The sequence below is a fragment of the Pseudonaja textilis genome, chromosome 2, assembly GCF_049901715.1.
Source record: "Pseudonaja textilis isolate UNSWEBS1 chromosome 2, rPseTex1.2, whole genome shotgun sequence".
Lineage (NCBI taxonomy): Eukaryota > Metazoa > Chordata > Lepidosauria > Squamata > Elapidae > Pseudonaja > Pseudonaja textilis.
Window position 1 is genome coordinate 199,191,878 of NC_141991.1, and position 11,279 is coordinate 199,203,156.

Here is an 11,279-nt window from a genome sequence, read left to right on the forward strand (position 1 = left end):
TTCCTTTTCTGAACTCTTGGGATCCAAGTGATCAAAAGTTGAAAACTTTAATATGAAACACATTACTTGGGTGTAACACTGATTATTCTGTTGCGTGCACCTTAATAAACTACTGCAGAAAAAATTGCAGATAACTTTTAATTCAAGATCAGTGGGGTGTCGAGACTAAAAATTACCCAGTCAATAGTCTACCATGAAATTAATTCTCTAAGTTCTTTTTCCTCAGTTAGCTTCTAGTTTACAGACTTCAGAACAACATACATACCACTTTGGCTTCCAAGAAAGCAATTATAGACAATTAAAATTTGCATTTTTGTTTTGATCTGAAGTCTTGTTTTAATTAAACACTGAAGAGGCAAAAAGACCAATTGTTATCCATGCATTTCAGTCATTAACACAAAACAGTTAAACTTTAAGTGGAATAGTATGAAATAAACCCAAAGACTCCATAAAATCATTACTTTTTCTGCAGCAGGTTTAATGGCTTGTTAGGTGCATTATTGTGTCTTGAGCACAATATTAAGTTTAAAGGCTCTTTTTTTTGGCATGTAAAAATCTATTCTGGAGCTACTTCTGTTTTATTAATTTCACAGTAACCTCATTATGGGTGAATTGCCACAATGGTCGGCTGATATATATCACTTGTCTTGGCAGATGTATTTTTCTTCTAAAAGTTCATATATCAATAATCTGAGATCTATAGGTAAAATCTACTGTTTCAATTCCAGCAAGCTGCAAAACAGTATTAATGGGGATATGGTCCAACCTGTTTTGGTCAAGGTGCACAAAGTGAATCTCATCATCTGGAACAAACGGGAAACAAATAATATTAACATTTTCATCTCCACAAAACACAGGTTCAGCAGCAGCATTTTATCTAGCCAATACGGACCAGATTGTCCTCAACTTGCAACCATTTGAAGTTACAACAGCAGTAAAAAAAGTGACTTATGATCATTTTTCACACTTACAACTCGCAGCATTCCCATGGTCATGTGATCAAAATTTGGGCACTTGGCAATTCATATGTACTTATGAGAGTTGCACTATCCTGGGGTCACTATTCCACATTGGTAACCTTTCCAGTTGGTTTCCAACAAGCAAAGAAAATGGAGGAAGCCAGATTCATTTAACAACCTTATTGTTATGGATCGGAAAAAGGGGAGGCCACACCAGAGCATTCCAATAACACACTTTATTCAGGGGAATAAAGGGGGCTGTCGCGTCTGCTTCTAACCAGGCAGACTACCAGCGAACAGCAGCTGGCTCGACCTCGCAGCCGGCTTTTATAACCGGCTGTCGAAGGGAGCCAGCCAATGGGGGCTGCCAACGCCCCCGCGGAAGTAACGGACCTGATGGGGAACTTGTGTCAGTCCCGGGGACATAACACTTATGATCCATTTAACAACTGCTATGATTTGCTTAACAAATGTGCCAAAAAGATCGTAAATTGGAGCCTGACTCACTTAACAACTGCCTTGCTTATCCATGGAAACTTTGGACTTGTATGTCGAGGACTATCTGTATATTCCCTGAACACTGCATCTGGATAAAATAACCTTTTCACCAAGAAATCCTATTGCTATGCTTGGGAATAAGGATAGAAAGAACCTGTTGTTACATCAGTATAAAGATCATTGAATTGGTTGTGATTTAAAAAAACACTTTTTTAAAAAAGTAAAAATGTTAAATAGAGCTTTTCATCTGATAACTGGCAATATCCTCTTGTGTATGGGCACAAACACACATGTACACAGAGGGAGAAAGAGAGAGAGAGCGCTAATTTGCCACTGGTTTTTTTCTGGATTCCCCCCCCCCCCCCGCCCAATTTCCCTTTTTAGCCTACAGGCCAAGAGGTTCCTAATGGTCTCTTATCCAAGTACTAACTAGATCATAGTCTGCTTAGATTTGACTAAGAATGAACGTAGAAAATTCTGATGGGTAAAAATCCATCAGAAGGAGTGTGTCCATGTGTTGTGCAAAGTCTTGTATCCAAGTACTAACTAGATCATAGTCCACTTAAATTGACCAAGAATGAAAACAGAAAATTCTGATGGATGAAAATTCATTGGTCAAGTCAGGAAGAGGACTGTGTTCATCTGCCATGCAAACTCAGGAAAAAGCAATCTATTGGGTAGAGGCTACCACCACCACGAACCTCCCTGCATTACTAATGTGTTTGTGCTAATATAAACAGCTTCTTTCTGTAGCAACTTATTAGGGTAAGAACAGGCAGAATCTGGGGGTGGACTGAAGGGTGGACTGAAGAGTTTTTATGTTCTCACAAGTCTAGTCTGGAGTTGTTACATTTCCACAAGCAATCCAAGTTCAGCCTTCCCTTAAATTACGTTAACTAGCGCCAATTTAGTGCTAATGATTAGTTAACTAAATTCTTGTGTACAGATTTGAGCAATAAATCTTAACTGGAACTTAATATGTGGTCCCGATTCTTCACACATGACAGCCCTTATACATGCTAAGATCAACTTTTTATCATAATTTAAACTCACAGGCATATGCTTTGATGATTATAAAATAGATTGCCTAGCCAACAAAAAGCTCTAAATATATCGTTACTTTACCTGGTCCTAAAATGAAAGTGCCTCCCTGCTGAGCTGGATCACCCTGAAAATCAAATGCAGGGCTTGTCATTGCCCTCCACATGCTTTTAATGCTTCCTGATAGCCAACTGGATTTCACATGAGGGCTATGTACTGAAAAGGATAGCAGAAGAGGAAGTTTACTTGGCAAAAAGCATACATTAGCTCTGTTATCATTACAAATACATTAGGCTACATTTCTCAGCAATCAATTCCAGGAAGATCAGATCTAAGTTCAAAGGAAAGAAATCAGCGGCCCCCAATCTTTTGGGCACCAGGGATCATTTCTGTGGAGAGAGGTTTTTCTGTAGACAGGAGGGGCTATAGTTTTGTGTTCTGCCTGCATCCTACAGATGGGACTTTGTTTGTTTGCGTGGCCCAGTTTCTAGCATGCCATGGCCCGGGGTTTGGGGACCCCTGCTTTAAATCAAACTACCTCAGACTCTAACACATCTACATGAGAAACATTTCTGCATGATTTTTCACTGTCTAGGACAGGGCAGTCAAACTCATGGTCCGTGGTCTGGAAGCAGCATGGCTGGCCATACCCACGCTTGTTTTAGCAAAGGACGGAAAAGTCTCAATATGTCATGTGACATCACTGTGACGACGTAAGTTTGACATCCCTGGTCTAGGATATTCCACGGTTGGAGAATATATTCAGGTTTGAATCAACATCAGATGCAGTTTGGCAAAACAACAAACTCCTAAGGAACTTTTCTTCAGTTGATGCCTGTTATAGATCAGTGTTTCTCAACCTGGGTAGCGTTAAGACGGGTGGATTTCAACTTCCAGAATTCCCCAGCTAACTTTGCTATAGGACAGACTAGACAACCACCAACAAAGATGCTTTCATTTGGATTCCTGCACTGAGCAGGAGGTTATACAATGGCCATAATGGCCCCTCCAATTCTATAATCAAATGAGATTGGCATGGTATTCCTGATTGTGTATGCATGTAAAACAAAGTACAGTACTTTGTATACTGAAAGTACAGTTTCAGTATACATATCATTAGATAAAATATATTAGTAGTTTTTGATAATGGAAGTCAGCAATACAACCCACCTGCTGAGCTGGAGGATTCCCCTCTTTTCATGCCAAGAATTTTATAAATTTCTCTTCGTGGATCTACATATATTTCATGAGGGTAACCTGTCAGATTACAAAACGGCTGCAAACAATATATGTTAAGTATCAATGTAATGCCCAATGCAGTTCTATTTTTGAAAGCAAATGGTGCAATCTTGTCAGCCTGGCCTTTAATTAAGTCCCATCCCACTGAGCAGAATTTCCTTCCAATTATTAAACATATTTAATCTGGGCTTTGGCAGCTCTAAGCATACATGATGGAAGTACCTCCTCCTAAAAAGAATGGGGATAATTTCCAGGAACTTGAAAAGGAGCCTTCAAAACTGATATAAATAAGCAGTCTTATTTATATCAAGATATGCATACGTGTACATATAGTACATATATATATGTGTGTGTGTGAATGTGTTTATTGGTGGACAAGCTTAGAGGTGCAAATACTGAAACAAAAGAGCTGCATTTACAACTACCTCAACAGAATAAACTGGATTTTTAATTACACTTACCCGAATGTGATGATGTGCTGATTGCCCAATAACCACAAGTCTAACATTTGCATCCTAAAGCAAAAACGACAACAAAATCTTAAAATTGCCCACCAATACTTAACAACCCAATCTCTGTGCCAAACTAAAAATTAGATTAGTGTAAATCTTTGAAGCAATTTTTGCTTTAACAAAGGCTTGGCCTTCTTTAAAGCAACTTCATAAAAAGGCATGGCCTCTACTTTTAAATAACCAGCTGTATCACTTAACAACAGGAAATGAGTTCCTGTACATATTGTCCCACTGAGAAAAGGGTAGGAAGCAGCTTTTAACAAAAAGCAATGGGTCTCCACATCTATGCCCTGACAACAGAGGCCTGATCAAGTTACTTTCTCAGTATGAAGCATTGTGTTTTATATAGCAATACCAGAAACCTGGACTGCATAGCAGCTGAGGCATCATGTAATTAAATACCTAGTGTTTGCATTACATAATAAATTAAATTCTGGAAGAATATTTGTTTTGGCATAGCAGAGTGTATGAATTTAGCTCCTATGGTTATTTGATAATTCAATGAATTGGGCAAATGCAGACAGGTTAACTCAGGTTAACCCAATAATCCCTGTCAGGATGAGATTGAGACCAGCCTATCACCCTAATATTAATGGTTTTCTAGGAATTTATAATAAATTTCCATTAGTGGAGATAGTAATCTAAAAGTATTTAAGACAGCATATTTGAGTTAATTGTATATTATTGATTATACTATTAATATAGAATGGTTATTTGAATGCTAGTCATTTAGTGATTAAAGAAACATCCCCATGACAATAGCACAGTGAATCATTGTTTGCTGGTGCCAGAGGCTGTATACTTGAGATAGTATTAACAACTTTTATTACAGAGCTCCGTAGGAAATGGATATGGCCCTCTGCAGTGTTCATTCTGCCACTTCTGCCCTATCACATTGTTGAAAAGCAACCTGTTACAAGCATTAAATTAGAACTAGGACTGTCTAAGATACCAGGGATCTTAGCTTTCTTTTTTAAGGAATTCTTAGAGATTTATCAAGGAATTTAAAATCATCATAACTGTAAATAATAGGAACGCTAAGCAATGTTTTCAAATATGTAGCATGTTAAATACCTAAAAGGCTTGGAATTTAACTCCTACCTAATTTGAAAAATATCTCAAAACCAACTGGCAAAACTGAAATGCCCTTATCCCATCATTTATTTAACCATCAAGGCAGAGCAATTTTCAAAAATATCTGAGATACCTTTAAACCCTCTAGTTGTTTTCAAATCATTAGGCCCTTAACAATTAAGTGTGCTATAAACTCACCAGGAGCCAGTGTAACTGTAAGTATCTTTCATATACCTGACTTCAAAGTCTATGCAAGGACTCTAAATATTTCAAAATCTATTGTGGTTTAGTGACCTCAAAGATCTTCCAGAAAATCTTCAGATAGGCAATTATGATTCTTTAAGGAGAGATTAACTGAGGGCAGATGAAATTTCAATAGTGGATGATTAGCTAAATCACATATCAATGGATTTTCTCCAAATCTGTATAACCTGACAATAATTACTTCTATGGTACACTCGTAATCAACCTCCAACATCTTAAATTATACAATATTTCAAAGGCTGATGATCTTGAGCATGCATTTCTAAGATTAAAATGTAGCTACATTTTCTTGGGAGTCAACATCAATAAACAACCCCAGGTAATCATTTTTTTTCTAAAACACACATAATACATAATATATAAACAACATCACAGTATGTAATATTAGGGATATTACAAATGTTTCTGTTAGTAACCATATTATATGTATAACATTTGCTTGTACTTACTTGCAAAAATTTCTTGGGAATTTTGCCCAGATCCTCCACATATTCTTTACAGACATAACACAAAAAATGCTGGGGGAAAAAACAAATGGATGTCATTTGCAAGATAACCTTCTGTTTATTGAAGTCTGTTTTATTTGTTCCTGTGTGTTGAATTCATAAAAATCAGGGTACCACACAGGGCAATAAATAAATGTTCTACATCATTCAAGCACAGTGCTGATCCAGTTTACCAACTTTCCTGTCTAAATTACAAAGAGGTGTGTTTACAAAACAACCTAAGCCACAAGCTTCGGTGGCCGGTTTACAGACCAGGCACAGCCTTAGTGTGATTGCTTTGCTTCTACCTTTCTGTGAACCAAATTAAATTAAGTAACTTAACATTGGCTCCCGCGTTTGGAGGATACGAAGGATCGTGGCCTGCACATGCTTATTCAGAAGTAGGCCGCGAGCGATTTCTAAGAGAAATCGGCCGCGGCTTCGGGGAGCCCCTTGCCCTGGGCGAAATAACGCCCCCCCCAAGTTTAGCCCAGCTCAAGCTCCAAACCGCTACGCAGAATACCAACATCTTATGGTTACCATTTGCAGTCCGATCTGTCGGGTTGTCAATCATAATGGGCTAAATAAACTTTATTAATAGAAATCCAAGAAATCCAAGATGCCTGTTTACAAACCAATGATTAGCCACGCTATAGCTTAGCCAGGAACGCTTCAATCAACTTGGAGGCTGCAACTACGATGTCAATCCCCAGATGGCTTGTTACAGCCAGGCTGGTGGGGGTGGGCAGGGGGCTCTCTCTCTCTCTCTCTCACCCGCAAGAAGATCACGATCGTCTTCTGATCCTTGTAAAGAGTCCCAAAGGGGATCCTGTTTCCCACCGCGTCTTCCACCAAGCGCTGAGCGGCGAGTGGCAATTCCGCGGGGTCTTCCCGGGCGCGCTGCCAATCCGTTCGAGCGCTGATTTGCTCCGTGACCGGATCTGCCATGCTGCAACAACGCCCCAAACCCAAACCGATCCCGGGTAAACGGAGCCAAGAGGGATGTGCGGATTCCGAGGGAGGGGTTTTCTTTCCCGTTGCGGGATGAGCTCCTCCTCCGGTGTGGGAGCCACAGAAGCGCTTGAAGGAGGGAGAGGTGAAAAACGGATTATTTGGAAGTTTCCTCGGTGCCGGAAAAGCACTCGGAGAAGTCAGATCGGGTCTGACTGGTCTATTGAGCAGCGAGGCTTTATTGTTCAGAGCAGGGGTATCCAGCCTTGGTAACTTTAAGACTTCTGGACTTCAACTCCCAGAATTCCCTAGGCGGCCATGGGAATTCTGGGAGTTGAAGTTCACAAATCTTAAACTTCTCAAGATTGGATGCCCTCGGTTTAGGGTCTTCCGTGTTGTCCTCGGTTTCCATTTTTTTTTTCCGGATCTCTTCCAGTGTTTTCCCCTCTCGAACAGCTATAGGAGCCGACAGCAGTGCTCTCAAGGAAGGCAGCTGTTTGTGCATATATTACATAGTCTCAGAATGGTGATCCTAAATAGTGGAACAGCCCGCCTCCTGGAATGATGAGTGCTCTTTCCCTGGAGATTTTTCAAGACAGGTTTGCATAGCCTTTTTTCTGGAATTGTATCAGGATACTTGCATTGGACAGGGGGTTGGACTAGAAAACCTTTAAAGTTCCCTCCAACCTGCGATTCTAAGCTCAGGAGTCCGAGATTCAGCCTTCCAATTCTAGGAATATGTGCTTTCCTCACTGCTGAACTCAAGTGTAATAATCCAAGCCTAAGGAAGGCTACTAATAATGAAGTTTTAATAGGCTTTAATAATATACTTTGTTTGAGTTGAGACTTCGGTGAAATTAACAGTGGGTTAGGAAACCAACATGTGCCTTAGTCTGTTATGTGAATCATCCAATTGTGGCATATATTTGGATTTATATTTCAAATACAGTTTTCATTCTATTTCTTTATGTTTAACAAGTGCTCAAGACCTGACACCTTATTTAAGCAAGCACTGCCTTAGAGTGTGCTTGGTTGTGATTTAAGATTGTCTTCAGGGTATATGGGAAGCATATTCTGTTGCGATTGACACCACATCTACAAGAATTTTGTTTTCTAAGACAAATTACATCCACTGCCATCAGTTGTGCTTGCTTCCCAAGTGACTTGTAATTTAGACTTCCAGTTGGCACCTTGCAGTTTGGTAGACTATAATTTCCATCACCTTTACCCAGCAGGTTGGCCAAAATAACTCTAATTCAGGAATTGCTATCTGTCTGGAATTTGGGATGTAACCCCATTTTTATAGTCCCTAGAGCTCTCTGGAATCCTATTCTTAAAATTGGGCAATAAATAACTGCTTTTCAGTACTGCTATTTTCCACATTATTAAAAGGGGGAGGGGAGAGCAAGCTTCAAAATAGACGCGCTGAGTATTTTTGAATGCCTGAAACCTTAAGACCAAACACCAAAATGGAATGTCAGCCCTGCCTTAAGCATGAAAGTCAGCTAAGTATCTTTGGGCTGGTCACTCTCTCAGTCCTTAGGAAGAAAGCAGTGGCAAATCATTTCCAAAAACTTCACTAAGAAAACTGCGTAGATTTATCAATAAGGCATGACTGCTTGGAAGCAAGCCTCCCCTTGCCTATAGATATCCAGATATTGCTGAATAATTGCTCCTAGAAAGTAACTGTTGTTTTAATAAGTGAAGATGGTGGTCATGAAGATACAATCACAGCTCTGTCCTTTTTGGTCTGTGAATCAAATGGATAACCTTCACTTAATCATAATGGGTACCAATTCACTTTTTTGTAATCATACCCAGGGACACCTCTGACTCCCAGCATGCCTTACCATTAGTAATTCTGATGGCAGTTGCAAGCAGTTATGGTTCAGCTTTTGGAAAGCCACAGGTGCCCAGCCTTGTTCCCTTAAATTTGATTTAGGTTATGCAGAGCCCGTCTTTGACTTGAAGCTTTCTATAGAGATTGAGATACTTCAGATACCTTCTGGGAGCCAGGAAATGTCGACTGGCAGGGACCAAATGGCAAGCCTTCTCTGCCATAGCCGTGCCCTCTGGAGCATTTTCCCTCCAGAGATTAGGATGGGTCTAACCCCACTGGCTTTTCATTCACAAGGCCTTGTTGGAAGAATTATCCTTCTGGGTTCAGTTCTAAATGGGGATAAAGACACTGGAAACATGGAGGCTGTTTGGAAAGATATTTAATGGTGGACAAGACCACATGGCTTGGAGCTCCAAAGAAGGAAGGATGATCACATGCTTCAAGATGTTGGGTGAAGAAAAAAGAGAAGGGCTGATATGCTGAGAGTACCTAGCTTTATACCCTCTGTTGGGATTTGAATTCGAACTTGTATTTTGATTGGTTGTCAGAGTCCCATGGAGCCACGCAGGGGCAACTTTGTAGATTGTCCTGAGTCCCAGGCTTGTTTGAGCCTTGCTGGATGATGATGTAATGAAAGGGCTTTGGGCAATTCCTATAGCTCTACCTGGAGATCTTTGTTATGTAAAATATGCTGGCCTAAGCCAGAGTAATGGCCCATTAGCAAAGGTGGAGGGGGGCTGAGTTTCTGCTTTGGAGTTTCTACTCTTTTTTTAGGGAAAATATTCTGCCTTTTTAATATTTCCTAGGATATTTTATTTTTCTTGGAGAGGGGTGGGTGATAACTTCTTACAGCCTTAAAGACGTGGCTTTGTGCCCAGGCCTGAGGCCACAAGCGAGTGAAGGGCCCCATTTCCTGGTTATGTTGATACCAATCGTTTACATCTCCTGATAACTATTTCTTCTTAATTTTTAGGTCTTGTTTTGATTTTTAATTGTTTTTATGATTATTCATCACCCAGAGTCACAGGTTGAGATGGCTATCTATACAAACTGATTAAATAAATAAATAAATAAAATAAAATAAAGTAATTGGGAGCAACTATAACCCTGATAGCTGAAAATTATGACCACTGTAATCCAACATATTTGGAGGATGCTAATATGAAAATTTGGATTATAAAATGAAAGATACTTTTATGAAATAAGTAGATTTGGTACTAGCCATTTCCAATATAGACATGAATGGTTAGAGAATGTGGAAAAATATCTTGCACCTTTATCGACTGACCACTGGGTGTCAGGAATGCATTGTGCTCCCGTAGCTCATATACCAGCTTTCTAACAATTGGAACAGTTGCTGATTGTAGAAGTAGCTTTCACATTCATTTTAGAGACGGTACTTACCAACACGCTACCCTATCATTTTTATTCTGATTTTCATTTTCTTTGACATATCCTGCATGGATCATCAGTTGTCATTTCTTTCTCTTACCTTCCTTTAAAAAAAATCTGTGTATCCCTGAATACTAAAAACAATACTAACTATGCAGCTATCTGACAGGAAATGCTAATAAAAGATGTTTTGCCTCCCTTTAGGGATTTTCTGCACTCTCATAATTAGGCCTGGATGAGGTAAAAAAAAAATCCACCCAGTTTCCAAATAGAAAAGACTTTTTCACTGCTGAAATGGTAAACCCCATTATGAAAATATTTGGCTTTGACTATATTTCCCTTCAAAAATACCATCACTTCTGGTCAATGAACTGTAGAAAGTCCCCCCCCCCCGAAAGTTTCCATCTCTTGACTGAATCAAATTGTTTGCAAATTTTTGAATGAGAATAATATGAATTTGTGGCCATGCTGAATGGGAGTCTTTGAACTGATTCATCTTAGGTGCCAGTGACAATCCCACCTGGAGAAAAGGCAGTCTTCACACGTATCATGCACTTCTCATTTGGACTGCTGCAATGGTGGGATTGAATTTTTTTTACTACCAGTTCTGTGGGCGTGGCTTGGTGGGCGTGGCAGGGGAAGGATCCTGTAAAATCTCCAGTCAGAGGTAGTATTTGCCGGTTCTCCGAACTACTCAAAATTTCCGCTACCGGTTCTCCAGAACTGGTCAGAACCTGCTGAATACCACCACTGGACTGCTGCATGAGCCACTATATGAGACTGAGGACATGGAGGCTGTAGCTGGTCCACAATACAATAGCTTAAGCATTTAGGGAGGCATCTTGGTTTTCTCATTTCACGCTGCTTCTTTGGGAACTGAATTGTTCAGTTGGCTTCTGAGTGCAATAAATTTGGCTGTCCTTCAGATTGCCTACTCCCAATTCTGATTGGTAAAATGGATTTTCTCTGAATGTTTTCATCAGTAGGGACTATACGAAGTCCTCGTTAAACAACCACAATTGGA

At 39.8% G+C, this 11,279-nt stretch overlaps 1 protein-coding gene across 1 annotated transcript; it reads right to left on the reverse strand.

Annotated features, from left to right (window-relative positions):
- Positions 1–310: 310 nt before the first annotated feature.
- PRXL2C (peroxiredoxin like 2C) lies at positions 311–7,265 on the reverse strand. The gene is made up of 6 exons (XM_026703915.2): positions 6,847–7,265; positions 6,037–6,105; positions 4,199–4,252; positions 3,669–3,774; positions 2,583–2,714; positions 311–803 (listed from the first exon to the last, which is right to left on the reverse strand). The coding sequence occupies exons 1-6, from the start codon at positions 7,018–7,020 to the stop codon at positions 676–678; spliced, it is 663 nt and encodes a 220-aa protein (XP_026559700.1). The 5' UTR covers positions 7,021–7,265; the 3' UTR covers positions 311–675.
- Positions 7,266–11,279: the final 4,014 nt, after the last annotated feature.

Coding starts and splice junctions, on each gene's coding strand:
- PRXL2C (XM_026703915.2), bottom strand. CDS start 7,020: ATGGCAGATCCGGTCACGGAGCAAATCAGCGCTCGAACGGATTGGCAG. Junction 6,106..6,846: donor CGATCGTGATCTTCTTGCGG/GTGAGAGAGAGA, acceptor TTTTTCCCCCAG/CATTTTTTGTGTTATGTCTG. Junction 804..2,582: donor CACTTTCATTTTAGGACCAG/GTAAAGTAACGA, acceptor CGTTTGTTCCAG/ATGATGAGATTCACTTTGTG.